Source organism: Sander vitreus, chromosome 6 (genome assembly GCF_031162955.1).
Source record: "Sander vitreus isolate 19-12246 chromosome 6, sanVit1, whole genome shotgun sequence".
Taxonomy (NCBI): domain Eukaryota; kingdom Metazoa; phylum Chordata; class Actinopteri; order Perciformes; family Percidae; genus Sander; species Sander vitreus.
In genome coordinates this window covers 21076693-21102396 of record NC_135860.1, presented here as the reverse complement: position 1 = coordinate 21102396, position 25704 = coordinate 21076693, and the positions used below count along the sequence as shown (strand labels likewise).

The following is a 25704-nucleotide window of genomic DNA, read 5'->3' as shown; positions in this document are numbered from 1 at the left end:
ATGCCGGTTAACTTAAAATGAAATATTTCTTTCTACGTTTTAACCACTTTCACATTCTAGTGTATTCAATTGAATGCGCCTAAGATAGGCGTTCAGTTGTATATTAGATTTTTTTTGTCGGCTGAAATATGATGTTTCCGGACATTCGGATTTAGCGTCAGGCAGTTCGTTTTGGCAAATGGCATGGGCGTTTACAACAGCGCGTACCGGCCAGCAGGGGCAGTGTAATCGTCTAGTTAAGACCAAAGCCATAGAGATAGTAAGTCTTTCCTCTACCACTCTGGTTAAGACTGTATAACAACATAATACACCCATGTATCAGAATCAGAATCAGAATCAGAAATCAGAATCATACCGCTGTATACTCATTGTATTAGCTACAGTTCGACAGTCTACACCGCAAAGAGTCGGCATCATAGATATATATATATATATATATATATATATATATATATATATATATATATATATATATATATATATATATATATATACTCGGCATAGTATAGTGAGTATCAGTGAGTTAAATCATTTTACTGAGTATGGAATTAATTATTTCATTTAGCGTTTTTTTACAACGATGTCAAAGTCTGCATATAAGGTATTTTAACATTATAATCGTCAGATTTTCTGACATAACTAACCTTCCCTGGTGGTCTAGTGGTTAGGATTCGGCGCTCTCACCGCCGCGGCCCGGGTTCGATTCCCGGTCAGGGAATTCACTTTTTCAATCTCAAAAGCCCTTATTACAATCTGATACTGTTCTCCCATGTCTCTCTCCATGTCCACCACCACTTTGCATCCTTCTCAGCACAATATCTTTTCCAAATGTGAAAAATTGCTTGTTCAGCTTGCTAAACTATCCCAACAACGTTAGGCTACTTACCGTATCCTACACCCCTAAAAAACACAGTGCTGTGTGACCAGCATTTTTGGTGGATTTATAGCAAGTGTTTACCATAGACTGTATAGATGTTTACATGTGTTTTGCTTCAATGTGTGCATTGGGTTACTTTTCTATACAGTCAGCAGAGGGTACTGTCATACAGATAACAGTGTTCCCAATCTATTATATATTTCCTCTCTCTCGCTCTCTCTCTCTCTCTCTCTCTCTCTCTCTCTGTCTCTCTCTCTCTGTGTCTCTCTCTCTATCACACACACACACACACACACACACACACACACACACACACACACACACACACACACACACACACATGAAATCAAAGAGTATCGACAACAAAATTTGGGATTGTTGTTGGTGGATCCTGATGGAAAGATAATAACCCTTTAACTTCAGATGAACCTTCAGAGTGTAGCCTCCAGGCTAAAGAGCCAAATCTCTCCAAACAGATTCAGTCAGAGATAGCATAGTTTCTTTAAAGTGGGAAGGGGAGTGCTGGGCATGCTTTCTTTCTTCTTGTCTCTCTCTGACAGATACTCTCCTCTGTTGCCTGACATGGGTTAGGTAACACTTTGGATGTTGCCAGATTTGTCTCTATCACCTTTTCTATTTACAGGGATCCTTTGACTGATAACTATCTTTGTATAAACAAAATGCTTTATCCTCTTAATCCCTTTCTTCTTGTGTGGTTGGATTTTTCCCTCTTCTTTTTTTCTTTGTTAAACTGCTATAGCAAATTACACAGAGCGAGGTGGAAATACATTTGCTGTCTAATGAAAGTCAGTCCCTAAAGCAATGGATTCTGAAAAAGAATATTAATCTTGGAAGAGTAAATACAAAAACTGGTCACCAATCACATTGACAGAAAAATACATCTCCATCGCATTCACACCTCAAGCAGTTTAGAGTTTCTAATGCACCTGAACAGCTTGTTTAACAGCAGGAGGAAACCCAAACAGACAGTGAGGGACAATGCAAGCTCCAGACATACTGTATAGCAATCAAAAATCAATTTACATAAGTGTCCAGGTGTACATTTTCAATACAGTACTATACTTTATTATTTCATTATTTTATATTTTATAGATTTATAGATGAAGTGTTTTCCTGCCTCACACAATTTAAAATGTAATGTTGACGCATTTGTGAAGCCCACTGATGGTTTTCAAGGTATAGTTCATGATTTTAAACACAGAAAAGATTTTTCTTCTCTTCTCTTCTCTTCTCTATATTATATATATTGACAGGGGTGCAAAGTGGCTGATGTCAGTGCATTCCATAAACTCGGGGGTGGGGATGAGTAATCTGACTCTGTGTGTTTGTGAGTGTGTGTGGTGTCAACAAACTGGCATTAATTACAGTTTTTCTCAATTGCTAAAACACGATTTCTGAAACCTTGCTCCATTTTCTGAAAACATTAAACACAAAACCTCATCTTCAAGCACTATTTACAAAACCTCTGACTCCTCTCGCAAAATGAAACTTTCGCCTCAAAACAGTTTTACCTGTGTTCAAAATCAAACACTGCTCTCAAATCATAAACAAAGTGATCAAAATGATATACACTATCAAGCAGTCAGTAAACAATACACCAACAAATAGAAAACACATTGTTCAAAACATATAGTTCTCAGGGAGAAGTACATTTTTAATCTCAAGACAAATTTTGAAAACATGTTCTATCATAGTAGCTCAAAATAGATCAGAAATACTACTCTGCTTTGCTCTTTGCAATTTATTTTGTTCTTCCTCCTCCTTGTACCCCTATTTTTACAGTACTGTACCCTGCATCTCACAAACTTGTCCTTTGTCTCTGTGATACTGTAATGCTTGTTCATTGTTGATATGAACCTGCAACCAGTCAAAATCTATTGAGCAGTCAGTACTGTTACAGTTTTTTTCAATTGCTAAAACACAATTTTGCAAACTAGTGTGGTTTTATCAAAATATTCAACACAATTCACAAAACCACACACCCAAACTGCAAAATACTTCATATATCCTGCAAAATTAAGCACTGCAACCAAAACCACATATAGCATTATCAAAATCAAACTTTTGCACCACATGGCACACACTTCATTCATATTACCAGATTTTTGTCTAACTACACACTGTTGGGCATAATGAAAAGCACTCTCATCTTTAGTATGCTTTGCCATAATACTAAAATAGTTGAAATTGTAGAAAACTCGTCAGATTGTTCACATGCACAGACCTTATTATGGTCATTGCATTTCTGTGTGTGCTTTTTATTTTTATTCTTATGTATATGTGATATATGTGTGTATATGCATTTGTTGTGTAAGGTTGTCTAAGCTACTGGATCCTAAAATTTCCTTCAGGATGAATAAAGTATCTATCTATCTATCTATCTATCTATCTATCTATCTAAATATTTGCAGATACACACACATGCTGTTGAAACATTTATGTTTTTATTTTTAACCAAACAAGTCAGTGCAACATATGCACAGCAGATATATTTTCATAGGACTGAACAGAAATATGCTCACAACAAACAGTAAACTGAAAAAGAATATTGCAGAAAAAATATATAGAAAAAAAAGAGGTGCTCACATGTGGTCTTTTTATAGTGCTTACTTCCTGATTGAAGTAGTAACAATTAAGCATTGAGGTGTTTGGCCAGGTGGCGCATATGTTGGCCAATTAGCTCATGTAGTGTCATTTTGAATGGCAGTGTTTTGAAATGGCAAACATGTGACTTGCTGTCAGATTGTTGTGTCTTATGCAGAGAACCGTGTTAAGTGCATTTAAAAAGTGCCATTTCAAATTGAAAAATGTGTGTAAAGCAGAAAATGTGTTTAGACTTTTGGAGACTTGAGAAGAGGTTTTGCTCTCTGTGTGTCAGTTTAAATAATTGTGCTATGCATGTCATTTTAGTGTGTTAGCAATTGGAAAAAACTGTAACAAATGGAAAGCACAATGTTCAGGGCCATACAATTTGTTCATTGTACAGTATACAGCCTACAAATGCACTGTACTACAGTATACAATACTAAAAGGGACAAAAATCAAAGGAGTAAACATGTGATCAATGTGCTTCTTCTTGTCTTTGGACAAGAACATGGTCTATGACTGTTGCTCGAACTTCATCAGATATTTCCACTCTTTGTCTTCCTCTTCCACTTCCACTTCCTCTTCGTCCTCCTCTTCCTCCCTCTTCCTCCTCGTCGCCCACCTCGCATACGCACTCATCCTCGTCCTCTCACATTGTTTCTTCTATCCATTCTCAGACTTTCTCCTTCCCACCTTCAACAACCTGTTTGCTCTCTGAACGGGCTTATATTGGTTGTGTCACATCATTTGAAACAAGTGAAATCAATTTTGATTGTTGTGTTCAATCAATGACATGTGTTCTCTATTTGTATTTGATTGTAGCCACTTGTGTTTACCAGTATGGATGACATGTGCATTAGAGTGCAGAATGTGTTTTGAGAATGAGAATGTGTTTAGAGTTTTGCTGAAAAGTCTAAGTGAGATCTGCAAATTGTGTTGTACCATGTGAAATGGTTTAAGGTATTGACAACAGACTGCACAATTAGCTAAATGAGTTCAGACAACTGAGAACTTTGTTCAGCCAATGGGTTTTAGTGTTTTAGCAATTGAGAAAAACTGTAATTAAACTGTTCTGCATCTCTAAACATCTTACAGACATTTGCTTGTGGAAAAAAAAACTGCTAACTTGGCCAACATTTATTCAGTTATACAGTGTCTACACACACAAGCACACAGACAGAGTAACACAGTGCCCACAGCTGACCGACTATAAATCAACTAGAGAGGTGGTTGACATGGAGGAAAACCCCTTTTTCTTTCTATACCCACCTCTCCCTCTGGCTCACTCTCTCTCTTTCTCACAGCATTTTTCTATGACAGCACCAAATACATAGATGCCCTCCCTCTTCCCTTTTCTTTCTACTCTTTTTCTCTTTCTCTTCTCACACTCTTCTTCTCTCCTCCCTCCCTCTCATCTGAAGGCCTTAGGGCTCTGCCCCGAGGATTATGACAACAGTGATTTTGTTTTGGGCATCTGTGTCTACTTGACTTGTTGAGAAATGACTAAAGAGTAAAGCCCAGACACAAAATGTCATAGGTGTTGAAATGGCTAATACCGGTATTGGCATTACTGTTTCTATTACTGCCTGGGTGCTGACTTATACAGTCAGGTCCATAAATATTGGGACATCGACACAATTCTAATCTTTTTGGCGCTATACACCACCACAATGGAGTTGAAATGAAATGAACAAGATGTGCTTTAACTGCAGACTTTCAGCTTTAATTTGAGGGTATTTACATCCAAATCAGGTGAACGGTGTAGGAATTACAACAGTTTGTATATGTGCCTCCCACTTTTTAAGGGACCAAAAGTAATGGGACAATTGGCTGCTCAGCTGTTCCATGGCCAGGTGTGTGTTATTCCCTCATTATCCCATTTACAAGGAGCAGATATAAGGTCCAGAGTTCATTTCAAGTGTGCTATTTGCATTTGGAATCTGTTGCTGTCAACTCTCAATATGAGATCCAAAGAGCTGTCACTATCAGTGAAGCAAGCCATCATTAGGCTGAAAAATCTAAACAAACCCATCAGAGAGATAGCAAAAACATTAGGTGTGGCCAAATCAACTGTTTGGAGCATTCTTAAAAAGAAAGAACGCACCGGTGAGCTCAGCAACACCAAAAGACCCGGAAGACCACGGAAAACAACTGTGGTGGATGACCGAAGAATACTTTCCCTGGTGAAGAAAACACCCTTCACAACAGTTGGCCAGATCAAGAACACTCTCCAGGAGGTAGGTGTATGTGTGTCAAAGTCAACAATCAATCAAGACTTCACCAGAGTGAATACAGAGGGTTCACTACAAGATGTAAACCATTGGTGAGCCTCAAAAACAGGAAGGCCAGATTAGAGGTTGCCAAACAACATCTAAAAAAGCCTTCACATTTCTGGAACAACATCCTATGGACAGATGAGACAAAGATCAACTTGTACCAGAGTGATGGGAAGAGAAGAGTATGGAGAAGGAAAGGAACTGCTCATGATCCAAAGCATACCGCCTCATCAGTGAAGTATGGTGGTGGTAGTGTCATGGCGTGGGCATGTATGGCTGCCAATGGAACTGGTTCTCTTGTATTTATTGATGATGTGACTGCTGACAAAAGCAGCAGGATGAATTCTGAAGTGTTTCGGGCAATATTATCTGCTCATATTCAGCCAAATGCTTCAGAACTCATTGGACGGCGCTTCACAGTGCAGATGGACAATGACCCGAAGCATACTGCGAAAGCAACCAAAGAGTTTTTTTAAGGGAAAGAAGTGGAATGTTATGCAATGGCCAAGTCAATCACCTGACCTGAATCCGATTGAGCATGCATTTCACTTGCTGAAGACAAAACTGAAGGGAAAATGCCTCAAGAACAAGCAGGAACTGAAGACCGTTGCAGTAGAGGCCTGGCAGAGCATCACCAGGGATGAAACCCAGCGTCTGGTGATGTCTATGCGTTCCAGACTTCAGGCTGTAATTGAATGCAAAGGATTTGCAACCAAGTATTAAAACGTGAAAGTTTGATTTATGATTGTTAATCTGTCCCATTACTTTTGGTCCCTTTAAAAAGTGGGAGGCACATATACAAACTGTTGTAATTCCTACACCGTTCACCTGATTTGGATGTAAATACCCTCAAATTAAAGCTGAAAGTCTGCAGTTAAAGCACATCTTGTTCGTTTCATTTCAACTCCCTTGTGGTGGTGTATAGAGCCAAAAAGATTAGAATTGTGTCGATGTCCCAATATTTATGGACCTGACTGTAGTAGTGCTGCACTCCATTGCAGACTAAGGAAGGGCGCTCAGAATTAGGCAACAGCGTCATTTCTTAAATAACATTTACTTTTGTTTGAAGGAGAATAGCCATAGCAGGAAACCATATGAGGACCATAACTGCTGGGAACATGCCCTATCCATCAGTTTAAACCTGCTCCAATCACAATTGTTATGCTCAAGTGAAAGGTGTCGTTGGTAGAGACAAACCCACACATAATTACAGACGCTGCAGTTCTCCTCAGCTGGATGGAGTGTTGTTTTGGTTTTACAGCCCGCAACGTTAAGGGTTTGATTCACCGCTCTCATCAACCTTGATTTAAGCTGCACCAGTTGTCCTTATTGACATAGTTTGGACAAACACTCACATTCATCTGGTGGCCATAAACAGAACTTCAAATAAATACTTATGCTGGACCTGACTGCTACGTGTGTAAATAGGCAACTGTTGGCCGACATGCTTGCTATATCAACTTTTAAAGGTGATAATATGTCATTGTTGTCCCAAGTGGCCAAAAAATGTATTAATGCAGGTTTAACAATTCTGACAAATCCTAAGCTAAACCTAGCTAAGCATTACCTTGCATGGCAGCTTGATCAATATCACAAGATCACGCGTGAATCACAGGATCACATATCAGACAAAAATAAATCTTGTCAGGCTCAAGTAATTTGTGTTTGTGTCCGAACAGCAGCAAACCAAACCAATCAGCGTCTGAGGAGCTACTGGGAGCTACGGGCGTGGTTTATGTGTGTGACGATATGGCGGACATGATAGACAGATGATTCATCCAATCACCTGCCTGGTATTTTTTTTAAAGTGCCTGCCCTTTTCCAAACAGTTTCCAATGATGGCTTCTCAGATGGTTCTGTGTTAACAAACCATCTGGCGTGTCAGGTTAAGCCAAGCATGCACCAAGCCTAAACCGCAGTACTTTTCTGCATTGTGGAGATATGAATAGGGGACCTCAAGACAAATCCTTTGTCAGGGCATGACAACAATATTGTGCCATGTTGAAGACTTAAAGCTATAGTGTGTAGTTTCTGTCTCCCCCATGAGGAATTCTATGTAATGACAACAACACTGACGGCGCGTCCACATGATACAAGCCTTAAAGGCTCTTTTACACTAGACACATCCAAGGTGGCGCGCACCATCGTGACGTCAAAATGACGTAATATCCGCGCACGGCTCTTTTTTTTTCAGTGGCGCGCTACAAAGTGGAAACGGGAGGCCTAAAGGGGTTCGCCGACAACTGGATGCCAGGACTCTCACAGTGACTGCAAGTCTCTCTTGTAAACTTACTAGGTTAAGATGAGTTCTTTTATGGCGAATGAAAGGCTTGATCCTAAGAAGTAGGTCATCAAATCGAAGCATTGACGGCAATGCTGCTGCCAGTTCTGCCGTTGTTTACCTTTTTTTTCTTCTTCTAGTCCATAGAAATAGCAACGTCTGTAGCCTTTGCTCATTAGCGCCACCTCTGTTCAGGAGAAGACTGCAACTAGTGTCGCGAGCACCAGTGCGGATATAAATAGTCACGCCGATCCCATGACGTCACATTTGCACGCGCCAGCTGGGCTACGTCTAGTGTATAAGAGCCTTTACGCGATCCCGCATGCGCCCCCACCTCTCCTCCACGCAGTTGCTAGTATGCAAGGAGGACACGGAGGATTAAAAAAAACATGGACTCTTCAGAAGAAATAATTATCTTCACTCGAGCGTCTGCGTGGGAAAGTCACCGGACGCCACAATCTTCTGAACATAGCCATACTGAGAAATACAAAGAGAGTTGTGTGGAGCTGATAGTCTTAATTAGCTTTGTAGCAACTCATTTGGCAATGGCTTGAATGTAACGGACATTCATTAATATCAAAAAGTTACGCACTAAAGCTTTAAGCCCAAAATGTATGATTGAAGGAATCAAGTTCTCTTTGAGAAGAATATATGATGTAGATGTTTTAAGTTTCACACCACCCTGGTAAGATCAAATTCACTCCAATTGATAGCTGAAAAAAATGAAATCAGGACTCATGCCACAGCTGAGATGCTGACATGACACACTTTTGTTTATTGTTATTTCATTTGCATTGTAAAAATCACATTGAAAAAGCCATCACCTGTCTATCAGTGCTTTGAACCATAACCATATAGGTAATGCATTCTTTTTGTTCCATATTAATGCATGCAATACATGACTTGTGTAAAACTGTAGGACACACGGAGCAGTGACACTTCAGACAGCATGTTTATACCTTATGTCATGAAAAAAGATTTCCACTCGACCGCTGTTGTAAATGATCAGTAATGTTGACATTGGACATTGACATTTTTGACATTAACTTTTATTTTCTTCAAAAATAAAATAAATGTTTTGAATAAAAAATGTGCAGTTTGTCAGCATGAAATCCTATGAAACATAATACAAAAAATATAAAGGTAATGGGCTTAGGGTAGAGTAATACAATGGCACATTTATACTGCTTAATAATACAGTCTTCCAGCAACGCTGTATTGTAAAGCCAATAAATAAGACAAACAATACTGTACACGGGTCACACAATTCTTTTGTTCTTTCCTGAAACTTGAGGACTTCACATAGATTTGGTGACAGAAGACATTGTTGTAGCACCGCTGAGTATGAAAGTCAGTTCACACAGCTTTGACCCATCTCAAAATAACTCTTATGTATGATGTATTTTGTTTTGTTTTCTTCTTCTTTTTTTTACATGACAACACAAAGCTTCCTGCTATTGTCAAGCTATTGAGAAAGCCCACTTTGATTATTCCCAGTCTGTTTTGTATCAAGCCGTAGAGTAAAATTATGTTTTCTTACTTGCTTCTTTGATTCATCCCTTTTCATTATCAAACCCCAGATTTCCAATTGATCAAGAATTGCAGTGCAGACCAGGCCTTATCACATGTTGTTGCGTGACAGTGCCTGAAACCTCATCAACTGTTTTCTCTGTTGGCCTGTCATCATTGGCCTTTGGTTGACTGGGAGATGTTGGGTGTCCTGGGTACAGATCTGTTCAATCACATACAGTACATAAACAAAGCTGGGATTTTTAAGGTTTTCAGTTTCTTTTAGATATGTCAGTCCTATTCGCTTTAATCAAGATTCCCATTTTGCTAGTTCCTCCTCATAATTCTCTCCTTTAGTTGTACTGTCCTGATCACATTCCTGTGTAGTGAATCAAGTTCTTGTATCCAGATGTCCGGCATCACAGGGAGAAGAAAGGGCACCGCAACTCTCTTGCACTTCCAATGAAGTGTCATTTGTTTTTCAGTGCTCGCCACATGCTTAAAACATGGGCGTCAAATTTAGTCTTTTGTCTATCTATAACTACCTATCTGTCTGTGTCACAGACAGAGTCACTCTGTATGATTATAGGTTTGAATTTGAACAGGATTGGCAGCACTGCTTGCCATAGAACTTGTGGTTGCAGACTCCATGCTGGGGCACCAGGTAACACCAGTTGAAGTAATCCCGACACACAAGGTCTGTAGAAAAAAAAAGGAAAATAAATAGCCTTATGAAGGCTTGTTTCTGTTCCGACAGTGTATTTGAAGATAACTCTGTTCACAGTACAGATTAGAAGAGTTTGTATACAAGCATGAATGTAGCACTATATTATGTTAGAGCGTCAGTACCTTTCTTCTCAGGTTGTGGGCAGAAGTTGGTGTTGCAGGCCTGGGACATTGAGGGTTTAAGATGGAGGGCACAGCCAGGAGAGGGCTTCCCTTGGACCAGACATTGGACTGTCCTGGCCTGCACTCCTCCGCCGCATGTCACTGTGCACTGTAGGGTACAAAGAAACCTTGATGATGGCTACAGTGAATGTCATGAACCATGTTTTAACTTATTCAATTCCTCCTCTCTTGTCAATCACCAAGTGTTGATGAGCTTACAAAGTGACCATTGCCAGCACAACTCTGACATGACTTACACAGAAGCATTTAACCCCAGTGCCATCCCAACTTTGCGTGTCGTGTATTTCCAAGAGGCTTATATCTCCTACTGAAGCTGTAAAGTTTGAGTTATGCAAAGATATTGATGGCGCCATAACATAGGCACCACAAACACAGATGCCCACCCAAATCTTGTTGTTTTGCAAGTTCAGTTTATCTCTCACTGGGAAATAGACTAAGGTGTGCGTGAGGCCCCTTTACCCTGTTTCTGCCGACCTTTAAAAGGAGACGGTCCCGACTCCGGGAACACAACATTCCCTTATCATAAAGCAGCCTAGACTTCCTCAATCTCTAGAGACACACATACATGCATAAATTCATACTTGAACACAGGACAGGTTTGGTGTTGGAGTATAGCCAAATACATATTCTCGTCCCCTGACCTGTGACCTAAAAGTAACCTGATGTTACTTAAGTTTTCCCCCTTGCCTCATCTTACTACAACATGGTGTTTCTGGAAATTCCACCACAACCATTAACAAAGCAGAAACTCTGCAGGCATAGAATGTAATGCAGTGCTCATGCATGGTTCGTACCTGAGACCAAGGAGATGAGTGCCATTCTGCTCGAGGCGGAGGTTGAGGGAGGGGTTGAGGTGGATAGGCACGATGATGCTTGCTCCATCGGTGGACTGGTGGGGTAGTGCGGACTTGGCACTCGGCCAGGATGCAGGGCCTCTGGAGCTCTACTGTGGGCTTGGGGACATGGTGGCACTTCTTGGCAGCAAGCTCCCTGTACTTTCCTGCAGTGTCCTGTATTATGAAAACCAAAAACATTCATGTAAACCAGAAGATGCCATTTTGTAATATGACACCCTCAAGAAAACTATTCTTCACAATAAACTCTGTAAATACTGAATACAACAGTAAAGAAAAAAATTAAAACCTAAATTATACCAAATCGAGATTTGACGAGATGATCATTTAAGGCAGGGATTTGTCACAACTAATGTTTTAAGTTACTAATTAAATAATTAGGAATCAACATTTTGCTATATTTGAGTGAACATCATTACACATCTAATACACACCTTCTCTGCACACTTGATGAAGCGTGCCTGATAGCCACGACCACATGTTACTGAACACTAGACGGAGAACGGAGAAGAAATGGTGAGAGAACATATTTACATTAGCTAAACATTATAATTTTACATGACTAATGCTGTATTTATTTCAGTTACATATTGTTTTCATCAGTCTTTATAACTGCTCTTGAATTACCTCTTGCCACGTGGAGACAAACCACTGGACTTTGCGTTGTTTCTGGCAACGTTTGATGAAACAGGATTCTTGATTGGTGGGTTTTGACAGGCCTGCGCACAAACTGTCTGGCAGTGAGTGTGTCTGGGCACCTGGGTTGATGCTCGTACACAACACCGTCCTCTTCCTTGAGCCGTTGCCACACTTACGAGAACACTGCCAAATAAACATGGTAATGATAAAATGTAATGCAATGTTAAATGCTTTTAAGCTACCAACAGTAAGGATTTGTCTAAATGAATTTGAGATTTGATATAATGTAGCTATTAAATGACTTAAGCATAGAAAAATAATGTCACAGGCCAAAGATCTGAACAAGCCAACTATGCACAGAAAGCATTTGAACATATATTTACATTCTCCACACAGTGACATATTGTGCTTTACTTCCTTAATACTACCTTTGAGGTAGTCCAACAATTCCCCAAATATTCATTCTTATGCCATGCACACATCTTATGTTAGGGCCTAAATCCATGAAACAGGGGGCTGTGACGCATTACACCGTGTCACAGAGAACCAGAGAGGAAGTAAACTGGACACCATTTGTGGCAGGTAGTTAAGGATATGTGGGGTAAATGGTAGTTAAAGTTTAAGAGTGAGACAAGTCATTACACACAATTTATAGGAATTGGACAGAGAACATTCTCAGTGGGCACATTCATAGTTCAAAGCCACTGAGATCACTGTCATAAAATGTGGTGAAGCCCACAAGACTTCACTTCAGCTCTTTAGGCTGAATGGCAAGTGTGCAACTTTGAAGTTTCCTGCTTAGGATGAAAGTGGTGTACTAATACACTAGTATGCCTTGAAACTTCTTACATTATTACATGATGGTGGCAGATCACTTTCACACATGCTTACCTGTGACCATGGCCCAGTGGTCCAAACTGGTGGACAGCTGTGTGTGTTGCAGGCTTGCCTTCTGGCTGGGGTGGGCTGGGCACAGTGAGAGTAGGCAAGGGCGTCTACATTGGTCTGGCTGGTTCTCTGGACACACTGGACCTGCCGCGTCTGCTCCCCTCCTCCACAGCTCTGGCTGCACACCCCCCACTCTCCTACAGACCAGCTGGGACAACACAATACAATACTGAGTCAACATGCACAGCTCCTTAATCACTTATTCAGACAGGCCTGCGGGAATTCACAAATGACACTGTACAATGACAGCGAATGTAGAAAACTCCCCGTGTTGTATCTAAGCCACTTCTCTTTTCCAGTGGCCTCTGCAAATTTTTCATCTTCGGAAATAAAATAGAAGGGATGTAAAACCCAGAACTTACTGTATGTCTAACATAAGCATAAATAGCCCTTAACTAATTTTCAGTAGTAAAACATCTTCTCACAGAGAAACCTAACTTCTTGGCAGACAATACCAATAATGTGATAACAAAGATGAAATAAACATACAAAAAAAATACAAGTATCCAGTCTTCATATATCGCTAAACTTGTAGGAACATTGCAGGCCTAACTCTTTAGGGTCTTAGACATTTGTTCATGGCTGACTGGCTTCAGAGCAAGTTAGAACAGCCGAAACACCAGGCTTTTTAAACTGTAACTTAAACCCCACTGCACAGTTCTATACCCCCTCTTTGCCTAAACGCAGCCCGTGTTAACCCTAAAACTATTTTTTTCAACACTGCGTCCGGGCAGACCATATGTCGCCTAATCCCTGTGTCTCCTATTCCTTCTCTCTTCCTCAAAGCTTCATTGCATCTATCCCCAAACTCAAGGTGCAGGCAGCTCAATCCCTCATCACACGTGCTAACTTCACCCCAATATATCCACCCAGCCTCCTATGATCTACACCGAACAACCCAAAAAACATTGCTGTCACCACATTGAGTTGTATATATTAACAGTCTAAACTTTATTTGTGCTAATTTGGTGCATCACTTGCTTGGAATGTTGTATAAGGAGGATAAGAAGAGTTTAGCTCTAAAGGGCATTATACATGCACTATCAAATCTAAATAAATACGGATGGAGAAGTTCCATCTGGTTTTATATATCTTATGACTTGTCAGGAGGAAGAGACACGCTGTAGTATCATCAAAGGATGATATGAGGGAGGATAAAGGGAATGTAGAGATGAACATTTCTATTACTTTAAACATTTAACCAAGTGATCAACACATACATGTAACATATCTAACATGCTGACATATTTATTGGCGCTTGGCGCAGAAATAGGAGCTAAATCCTCATGGTGTTATTGAATACATAAATAAATGGAAGCAGACGACCAACTAAAGTCACAGCAATTTTTAGAGCCACATCGTGTCTTTCAAGAGCTAAGACATATTTGGACACATTACGCTTGCATTGTTGGCTTCAAGAGAGAGGGAATTCAATACTTCTTAATTTGTATTTTTCCATATGTCAATACCTAAAGTGTACAGGATTGCTATGATGTAACACACAAGCACGTAGTGGTTAGCTGATACCATAGATTAGAACATTTACCTACAGTATGACATCATACAGGCATACTTAATGAAATCTTATTTTGGCCCTTATACATCACTTAATTACATCTCAGATATCAGTTTCTGCAGGAGGTTGAAGGTTTTTTAATGTGGGAGATGATAAAGGTAATATTAGAGCTTTAATTAATACTGAAGGCATTCACTTATAACATGGATTTATCACCTTAGTGACCCCACCGGCATGACCATTGGTGTAATATAACGATTAATGCCATATCAAGTTATAGACCACCTTGTGATCTTTGCCTTTATTTGTAAGTGGGGGATGTTGGAGGATGAGCAAGCATCACACTCTCTAGACAGAAGCGCGGGGGATCAGATGTCCTGTGGACAGTGTCATATAGTCTCTGTGGTCTAAATGACTCTGGTCTACATGCTCACCAGAGGCATTAAATAACTTGTGACCAGTGTTTATGGCTGTGCCACTGTGCGTGTGTTTGAGCTTTCAAGTGTACATGTCAGGGTGTTTCTGTGCTTGTATCAGTGTACGTCCACACTGCAAGAGAGAATGATATCATCCACTAAATGTGAGCGGGCATCGGAAACATTTTTCCGTGATGTAATGCCCGTTCAATCCAACTTACTGGGTGCAGACATAGCAAAATGTATTAACTGCAGGGCCTCACAATAGTATAACCTGCAGAGATGGAACGGTGACCACAGATACCTTGTCTAGTCTGGCACGCATGTTCTGGTCGGTCCACATGTTTTGTCTCTGCTCACAGTTTATGTGTGAGGAGGGCCCACAAACTGTTAGAAACGTATTGAAAATGTGTCCAGATGCTTGGTGAAAAAAAGAAACATATGCACGTATTCTTGGACAATATGTTTCAGTTTAGTTCAACAAAAATGTTCTATACCAGGCATTTCACAGAGGTTCAACTGAAATCAGTTCTGGTTGATTAAACCATGAAACAGAACTCTAATATAGTAGGATACACAAATTAATGTGATCATCAGAAACCCACACTACAGCAACACTGTAACAATATTATATGCATCTTATGAACGTTTCATATGAAATCTGAGATATGTATACCACACTACCATGCTGCAAATAACAGAGTATAAAAGCATGGAAATAAAGCCTGGAGGTTTAGACTGCAACCAATAAGAAAAAGATGAATAGTAATATTGTTACTGTGCAAATGTTCTGCCGTAACATGAGAACGCTGTTGCTTTAAATGTCTGTATTGAAAATTTGCCAGAAAAGTCTGGCAGTATATGTTGTTACAAAGCGTGATGGGTGTTACAGTAAACACACTAAGTATTAACAAAGTGATGATAATAATGGCATATAATGTCCCTTTCCCTAATAAAAGAATGTAAAACATATCTGGATATTTTTTTTTAAATCACATTGACAACTATTAATTTAAAAGAGATGTAATGACATTTTTATTGATACACTAATAAGTCACTGATAATGTGCAACAAATTGAGGCGCTGCCGTAATCAGCATTCATTTTGTGTTCTTAATTTAAAAAAGTTTGGTCTCAAGTCTAAACATAAAGATTAAACATACGAATTGTAAAAAGTGGTTATAATATGGTACCAATGCTTTACCTAAAAGTTTACCTTATTCAGAGGGAAATCTTTCATTTTACAAATAGATCCATAGATTATCTGACTGTTTAATTACCAGTTCCCGAAGACCTCCACATAAATGTGTAATGTACACATAATCGGTCAAATATAACAAGCAAAGTAGCTCTGTAAGTGCCTTCTTCCATACTTCCACGCACACACATACATGAATACACGTGTGTACACACAGGCACACCTAAGCGGCCCTAGCTGTAGATATTAAAGGAGATAGGAAATGAGTGTTAACAGTTGTGAGATTACTTTACAGCCACCATTATCACTGCTTCCTCAACTTAGTGTAAACACACAAATCCATTAGTGAGTACATGCTGATAGGGGTGGTGGTGTGTGTAACTTTGTAAGTGGTAGAGTGTGTGAGAGGAGGTAATAGAGAGAAAAGAAAGCTAAGTGGAAAGAAGAAATATCAGAGAGCAGTATCTCAGTATCTGAGATTATTTATAGGTGACTTTTAAAAGATACAGTGAGGTAGATAGACAGACAGACAGAGACAGACAAGCAAACCACAGCCTCACAAATCCCTGCTGAGAGACTGGAAGTGCTGTGACCCGAGCACAACAAAGTTTGAATGACACATATCCTTAGCTGGCTGCTTGGTGGAGTATGTGTGTTTGTTTGTTTGTTTGTTTGTTTGTGTTTGTGTGTGTGTGTGTGTGTGTGTGTGTGTGTGTGTGTGTGTGTGTGTGTGTGTGTGTGTATGTGTATGTGTGTATCTGTGTGTGCTAGGACAGGGTTGGACAGGTCACAGAGAAAAAAAGAAATCCAGGCCATTAGGGTACAGCTGAGCCTGAAGCCACCCAGGTAATGGACACTGCCGTTTAGGTCTGTGTTACCAAGCACTGCTGTCTCTCTGTGCAGAGTGTGTGTGTATGTGTGTGTGTGTGTGTATGTGGACGGGTGAGAGGTGGGACAGAAGGATCTCAAAACTGACCTCAAAGGCTTCACCTATGCCTCTGTGTGAGAGAGACAGACAGAGGGAACCAGAGTCAGACAGTGGGAAGGACAAAAACTGAGGGGAGGTACGGGGACAGAGAGAGGCTGTGCCCCTTGCAGACAAGTGGCTGTGTGTGTGTGTGTGTGTGTGTGTGTGTAGAGGTGAAATGAAGCATCTGTTGTACCTACAGTATCCTGAGAGATGAGTCAGCAGTTAAATACTGATTGAAACATACGGAAGTGGAACAATCACCGTTTCTGGCTACCAGATAATGACAATGGGATCACACACTGTAGATGGGCAGATAAAGCTTTAATTGTTTGGCTCCTCTGCATAAACCCAGAAACACTGTGAGCAAGAGTTTCCCTATTTCCTCCTTGATGTATGCCCTCTTCTCTCCTTAAATGTTTAGTTTCTGACTAAGATCCATATACCAACAGGAACATAATTAAGTGTTCCATTGTATGCGGCGTAGACACAATACACTACATGGATTTGGTTCACGTACATATATGTATACAGTAATGGCGTTTTTCCATTACATGGTACCTGCTCGACTCACCTCGACTCTACTAGCCTTTATTGGTTTTCCATTACGAAAAAAGTCCCTGGTACTTTTTTTAGTACCACCTCCGTCGAGGTTCCAAGCGAGCTGAGCCGATACCAGAAGGTGGCGTGAAAGCGACAGACGGGGGTGTCCTTAACAAACCTGCCATTTTTAAATAGTTTAGCCAGCTGTGTTTTTTTTTTTGCTGCCTCCAGCTTCATTTGAAACAAAATGTGTCTTCTGGCTGTGGCAACAACAACAACACAACTTCGACGTTCTGCGGCAGTTTACTGCGGCGCCGCTATGATGAAGCTCGCCTCACGCATGAGGCGGTACTAAATCTGCAATGGAAAAAGGAGGACGGGGAACCGCGGCTGAGTCGAGTCGAGCCAAGCCGAGTCAAGCCGAGCTTGTACTAGCAGTGGAAAAACGCCATAATATGGTCTTTTTGTTATCTGATTTTTACAAGGGTTTAATTGACAAACCTAGTTGAGACCATTCAGTGAGTCTTGTTTCAATATACTGACATTTGTTTTAGCTATTACAGCTCTAAATTACATATTTTATGGTGAAATATTAGCTTTTACTGAACTTACTGTAACCCAGTTGTTCTGTCATAACAAAAAGTGACAAGTTAAATGTCTATGTTTCTCATTGGTTTATGTTACAGTAAGTGAAAAATGTAAGTTAACTCTGTTAACTCTGTTAGTAGTTACAGCTTTGTTTGATGCATGACAACATTAAAAACAGTATGATTTGACCATTTTTGTGGTGCACTTTTTATTTGAGCATGTTTTACCCGCCAGTTTTTATTATTTTGTTTCATGTTATCAGGTAACTGAAATTTAACACTTCAGGTCATGGCGACTAAACCATCTCCATGACAACTGAGCAACTCCATCTGCTGAGGATAGATGTTGAAAGCTTCAGAAACAAGTCAGTTGGACCTTTTATTGAGACGTTTTTGTTACCTTTGTGCATGTGCAAAAGACTGCATTTATTATTTTTTGATCATTTAACCATAGAGCTTATACATATATTTAAACAAAGTAACATTTTACCGCACTTATGTCATCTTGTCATTTGATAGTCCTATTAGTTAAAATGTGTTTTTCTTTGCTGACCTTTAATTCTACATTACAAAGTTTCTAAAATGTTGTGTGGTTTTGTAAAAGAATCCTTGGTAACAGTAATTACCCCAATACAACCCAATACTTAATAATGTAGACTGTAGGTGGAGTACAGTGGTAGCCATCCTAACATAACATTCGAGGATCTCTTTTATCCAAAGTGCCTGACAACTCTATGGGAGCAGACGTGTTTTGCCTCGGTGGGAATAATCTGTATAGTTGGCAGAAGTGCGCTGTGCTCACAGTACCAGTTTTTTTTTTTATATAACAGTGAAAACAAAGCCGGAATGACTACATAATATACAGCACATAAATACACATGATGACACAGTGAACCACAAACACGTCATTATTACTTACGTCTGACCTAACAAAGCTCTGGAGGGACATGGCCCTCGTTTTCTGATGATTATATATTTATTTTCTGTCAACACGATCGCTACTTTATGTCAGTGAATATGAGACAGCTATGTGGTCATCATGCAGGATTTTCCTAGGATACCTGTTCCAAAACGGAGACAGACACCAAATGAGCAAGAAGGAAAAAGAAGGCACTTGCACTGCTATGAGGAGGAAAAATCCCCTTTAGAACAGCTGTTGGTTACTATAAAACATGAGATAAATGGCAACGTAACTGGGATTCCATGATTTCAGTGGTGATTACATAATATTCGTGCCCTCTAAATACAGTGGTTTTTCAGCAGGTGTTGGGACATCACCAATGGAATGCAAATTAAGGAAGAGATGACTTCATGTTAGCGAGAGGGGAGATTTCAAAGAAAAGCATCCAGAACAAAAGAGAGGGAGAGAGAGATTGAATCTACTTCTGGAAACGTGTGCATTAGTGTTACTGTAATATATTTAATTGTTTTTGATAGTTATACTTTAGACTGCAGTGTTCATTGGGTGGAGTGTAGTAGAGAAAATTGTTCCTTGGGAGTCTTGATGAAAGGGTGAGAGAGTTTGGATGGGAGTGAGCTTCATAGTAACCAAACACCACCACTGTTCCTCTGCTGCCCTGCCCTGTCTTCTTCCTCTGTTTGTGTGTGTGTGTGTGTGTGTGTGTGTGTGTGTGTGTGTGTGTTTGTTTGTGTGTGTTTGCCAGACAGCAGCTGATGGCCAGTCATTCTGTTCTTGGCAAAATGATGGCAGCAACAACAGCATCATACACAATGGCTGCAAGTGTCCTGTACATGTTATTTTATACTTCATATGCATAGCAAACTCTAACACTCAAAGTTTGATTTTATTTGCTCTTCTTGTTTGTCTCTCTTTCTCTTCTGTTATTTTGTATTTCATTGCTTTTTAAACTCTGCAAATAACTATATAATATTACATAACAGGCGTTCAGCAAACACTAATAGAAAGTGACTCATAGCATTAGAGGCACTGATGTCCAGGAGCAAAGATGTAACAATGCCTTATTGTGCCTTTCTCTGGCAATGCCTTCTAATATCGAGAAATAATGAGACTTCTTACAATATTTTAAAAGGCTTGATGTGGCCACAACATAACAAAACAGTTTTACATGCATCGGGACAAAGTCACATTTGGACAAACAACAACAGAATTCTTTTGGACATCCACATGCAACACTGACCAAGATGAGGTCAGTGTCTCAGCTAAACCGTTCTCTGCTCGTAAATCAAGGCACAAGTTGTCAGCGGTGTCCACTTCATTTGCAAGAATCTGGCTGATATTTCAGACCATTGCAAAGAGTGTACGTGGGAATACTCAGAATAGAGGCACAGAGGAATTGACGCCTCAACAGCAGCTGTCAAAAGCCTCTAGATAAATGCTCTTGTTATTTCTTGGGAGACAGGCATCTACTATACTCTGTAACTCTCCGTGCAGTAGTATTCCTGATAGAGGCTCCGAGTTAGGGATGTTAATGATTAACCGTTTAACCGTTAACCAACAATAAGAATTTTGACCGATTAATACTATCAATTAAACGGTTAAAAACAATATTATTAAAACAAACCTAAAAGATGGCTGCAGACTTGTGTCGGTCGCATAGACACGCAAGCTGTTCCAGGAAAGTGGCTACATGTGTCCACGACAATGCATGGAACATCGTGGCTGCGCGACCTGTACAAGTCCGCAAAGTATGTCCGAGTGTCTTGGACGAGTTTGGCATTTTTAGGCCTTTATTTTGACAGGACAGCATAGAGATGAAAGGGGAGAGAGAGGGGGAATGGCATGCAGCAAAGGGCCACAAGTCAGAACTGAACCTGCGGCCGCTGCGTTGAGGACTGAGCCTTTGTATATGGGCGCACGTTCTACCAGGTCAGAAACATTTCTTTTTAAGTTAGCATCCCTACTCAGAGTACTACAGGTATTCTGTTTAGGGTGCTCTATGTTTTGTGCCTTGGCAAATACTTGCAGACACAAGTACATAGGAAGTTAAATCAAAAAAATCTCCCCTCTTATTAAAACCAATGTTATCCCAAGAGTGTGTTTCACTGATTTGTTTTCTAGCCAGGGTTTTACCCTTCGTGACACTGTCCAGAGCAGTACACACAAGGGAGGGACATTTCCCCCATGCGTGTCTTTATGTATGTGTGTTCATACATGTCCTGCCTGTCAATGGGCGCACCACTCCCTATGATGTCTGCAGCATCGCACCATGTTGACTGACCTTTGATCCTCTGCCTTGGTTCTTGTGTGTCAGGGGTATAGACAGTGACCGAACCAACTGAGCTGAGCCAAGATCCCACAGAACCACACCCTGAAACCACAGAACCATTAGCGGGTCTCGCTCCCACTCTCACTGTCTGCTATCATCATGCATCATAGAAAATTTGTTAGTGCCACTCTAAATGACAGCAGTGGCATTTTACAACATTTCTAAGAAAAGCCCTCTTGTCCACAGCATCCTTGATGTGACAACATATGATATTTGCTACTTTGGTTCCCAACTGCAAATCAATCTTGAGCTTGTTTCTGGTGCACCCTTGTGGGAAGAAAATTCTGAGGATCACCAGGGTTTGGATCAACCAACATGCCCCATCAATTCAGCTGGCAGTGCATTTTGCATCCACCAGAAGTGAGTTGAGAGTGACTGAGTGACTCAAGTCATTCCTTTACAGGAGGATTGGCGTTTGTTCAAGACAGCAAATACACAGCTGATTGGGGACAGGTTGCTAACAGCTTTAGCGGCAATGTCTCTCTGTAACCCATGCATGTGTAGTAACTTAGGTTCAGATATGACAAATTAGAAGAACACTGAGTCCGGATCTAATGGAACTTTTAAGCCTAATTCAAGCCTGTTTGTAACCGGTATCGACAATGTTCAGTTTCATTTTAATTTTTTAAAGTTTGACAAGGCAGGGTAGGCCTACAGCAATAAACAAAAATTACAAAGCATAAAAATTGTCCTAGTATGTGGCACAGCGATCCGCTCTACAAACGAAAAAACGTATTATTACTTAAACAAGTCTTATATTTATAACTTTTATGGTGAAACACGAGAGCAGAATATATTAATAATTGTGTGGCACATAATTCTGTAGAGTAGAGTTTGCTGCACGGTAGGTGTCTCTGTTCATCTTTTCTCTCCATTCCCTTATAAATGCATAATCTATATGCTTGTTCTATCTATTAATTATTAAAAATAGCGTAAATAGAGCTTGTGTGTTTATTGCTGCTATAACCATATGTCAAAATGTCAAAACCAAAATGGCTATTGAAACCATATGTCCTGCAGCCCAGTTATTCTATATGGCTTCTATTCTGGACTTGATATTTTATTTAATAATTAGGTGTCACATGAGTAGTCTCTCTGTTCTCAGACTGTAGGTTCAGACGTGGTTCAATTTAGTGAGTAGGACTACTGCAGTGGGAGCTCCTGTTAAGCACTAAACGATTCGGTGAACAAATCTTTTGTATGAATCTTTTTAGTAAACTGATCCTAGTGATTCAGTACACTGAAAATAATGATTTTGCCCATTTCTGTTCAGCCGTGTTTCTTAAACTACAATTTGAAAAGTGATGTCTCTGGTGGGTATTGATAGGGCCAGAGAATTGGTGTTTTGTTATGAGCTTAGGTCCCACGGTGAGACTGCATGTGAAAAGGTTTACAAGTCCTTGGCCTGCTGTATTAAACAAACACAGGAGCTAACCATTCTTGACAGTTGGTGAGGTATCATGCTGAACTGGACAAAGACACAAAGAGAATATCCAGTGGAACTTCCCCTTCTTCACCATGTCTCACACACATGTTTGGCCAAAATGTTAAAGCTATTTTTCATTACACAAGAGGAAAATGTCATCATCATAGAACAGGTGCTTTATTGGGCTCGAAAAGGGTGGAGAATACAGCCAGTGCTGCCTGACACCATTCATTTGCTTTATTATGAGGAGATAGTGTGGGAAGTAGTTTGGAAGAGTTGACTCAACCAATAAACAGCTCTTTTTGACACCGCATGTCAAGAAATTACAGAGCAGATGTGTAGGTGTTGTAGACCAATAACACATGGCGGTCAGAAGAAGGAAGGTGAAAAGGACAGAAGGTAAGAGGACAAAAGACCAAACCTCCAAACAGTGAAGTAGGATGAGAGAAAAGGACATTAAGTCAAAGTAGAGTGAAAACTTACTGTAAAATACGATCCACAAGACCATCTCTTCACTAGCGCGGTGAGCTATCTATATCAACCTATTTGGCTGGTGGCCCCTAAAGCTGCCTCCTCGAGTTCCAAACATGAACATGCATGTATAGAATGTTGAGCGGTAACAGCCAACAATGTTTTTGGCTGTCACATAGCCTACAGTTCACAAAATAGCCCTTCCAGGATATGCCAATTGAACAATTGAATAATTGACATACCCCAAAGTCTAGAAGTCCAGATGGGCCAACTATTCTGTCTTTTTCTATCCAAAAATGTGTATCAGGAAAATATGAGGAAATGTCTGTACCGTTCAAATACCATTTTCTAATGATGTCCAGATTGAGAGCCCAAGCAAAGATATATTGTTGAGGTCATTCACAAATGTTTGAAGCCACAAATTATCATTGACATCACTAAGGTTTGAGTTGAATGAGTTGTGATATTTAATTCACATAAACTCTAATCTTAACAACAAGAGTCTACGGCCACGCTAGCGGCTCTGTGAGGTTGTACTTTGGCACAGCCGTACTTGATCTAAATGCTAATGTCAGTATGTTAATATGCTTACAATGGCAATGCTAACATGCTGATTTTAAGCAGGTATAATGTTTACCATGTTAACAATCTTAGTTTAATGTGTTGGCATGCGTACATTTGCTAATTAGCACTATACATAAAACACAGCTGAGGCTGATAGGAATGTCAATAGTTTTGGCACTGGAATAACTTATGATTTAATTTTGACCTGATTGATAACACTGGATAAAAAATCTGGCAACAATGGATAACAATTCATACTGAGGGAGACATGAATGTCTGTACCCAATTTAATGGCAATCCCATCCAATAGCTGTTGAGATATTTCACTAGGATTTATCCTGTGGACACCATGGATATTTGTAATAAATTGCTAAGCAATCCATCCAATAGCTGTCAAGATATTTCACTAAACAAATACATTTTCAAACCTGCAGGTGGCCCTAGAGGAAAAGTCATGGAATCACCAAAGTTACTACAATTCATCTTCTGGGGACCATGAATGCCTGCACACAATTTTCATCTAGATTGACTCAGTAACTACATCACTAACCATCACCACTATGACTAGCAAACACAACACTGAAATATGACAGAGCAGATGGTCTGACCTGGCAGGACAAGGTTTGGTGTTGCAGGGCATCAGTCCAGTAGCTGGTCTTGATCTGGGATTGCAGTAGGACGTATTCACTTGCGCTCTCAAGTCTTTGTAGCACGCAGACTTGGTGTTCATTTGGCCTGTATAGGTGATATCAATCATTTCAGGCACATCATCATGAAAGGAGAATATAATTTTCATTTTGACTAACACTCTATGCTGTCTGCCTGTTGGCTACATTAAAATAATAGTACAACAAAACTGTCTCATATTTACAGTAATGGATTTAGTTATGGAGAGGGGTATTATAGGTGCACTGAAACACAGCAGTTTGACAAAAAAGGTATTTGAAACTTAGAACAATTTGTTTTGTAAGTCATATTGTGACAAGCTCCTTGTCAGGATGCTATCAAATGTTTGCACATTATATACCTGCAATATGTGACACCTGTTCAATTTAACTCGTTTTACACTGACATTAAAATACCTTCTAGGTAGTCAAAGGAATGTTCATGGACATTTAAACTTGTGTCTTTTCGCCACACCTCCTTCTGTGTGATATGCAAAAAAATTTTTTTGGCTCTGTAATATATGAAAACAACAGATGAACGGTTTCTTTTATTAACTTTCTTTCTTTCAGATGATGACAAACGAAAAAGAAAAAAAAAGTTTGATGTATGAGAAACTTGAATCCCAGCTTCACAGATCCCCTGGTTGGTATTTGGCCTCAGGCATGGTCAATCTGCACATCCTAACTCATTCAGGTCAGTTAGTCAGTCACACTCTTTAATAAAGCAAACAACCCCCAACCCATCATGGCCTACAATCAGCACACAAAAAGGTGGAGGTGGTTAGGGTGCACTGCAACACACCAGGGTGGGGAACTTTAACCTGCAGTGTCAATCAATAGGAACTCTACACTGGGGGCTTTGTTCACACTCATGAAGGCAAGTAAGTGCACGCACGCACGCACGCACGCACGCACACACACACACACACACACACACACTTTTGTCTACTGACTTCCAGCCTCAAATCACCATGCCAGGGTCTGCCCATGTCATTACAACAACTTCACATTAGTTTGTGTCTGTGTGTGTGTGTGTGTGTGTGTGTGTGTGTGTGTGTGTGTGTGTGTGTGCCCCAGGTGGAACAAAGGACACTGGTCGAAGTCGTGCATGTGTGTGCTTGCTTGCTCTAGCGTATCCATTTGTGTATGCGTCTGTGTGTGTGTGTGTGCGTGCGTGCAGGTAATAGCAGGTCTTCAGTAAAAC

At 40.2% G+C, this 25704-nt stretch overlaps 1 protein-coding gene and 1 non-coding gene across 2 annotated transcripts in view; one reads left to right on the top strand and one right to left on the bottom strand.

The window, feature by feature from the left end:
• Window positions 1-646: 646 nt before the first annotated feature.
• Window positions 647-718, top strand: trnae-cuc (transfer RNA glutamic acid (anticodon CUC)). The gene has a single exon. It is a non-coding gene; the product is annotated as a tRNA-Glu (tRNA).
• Window positions 719-9483: 8765 nt separating this feature from the next.
• The window catches only part of adamts16 (ADAM metallopeptidase with thrombospondin type 1 motif, 16), a 55087-nt gene continuing 38866 nt past the window's right edge, over window positions 9484-25704 (bottom strand). Inside the window, exons 18-24 of the mRNA XM_078253415.1 lie at window positions 24444-24570; window positions 12844-13048; window positions 11941-12135; window positions 11748-11804; window positions 11254-11469; window positions 10400-10547; window positions 9484-10249 (exon numbers count right to left, since the gene is read on the bottom strand). Of these exons, the coding sequence (XP_078109541.1) occupies window positions 10134-10249; window positions 10400-10547; window positions 11254-11469; window positions 11748-11804; window positions 11941-12135; window positions 12844-13048; window positions 24444-24570 (1064 nt within the window). The 3' untranslated portion in view covers window positions 9484-10133. The remainder of the gene's footprint in view (window positions 10250-10399; window positions 10548-11253; window positions 11470-11747; window positions 11805-11940; window positions 12136-12843; window positions 13049-24443; window positions 24571-25704) is intronic.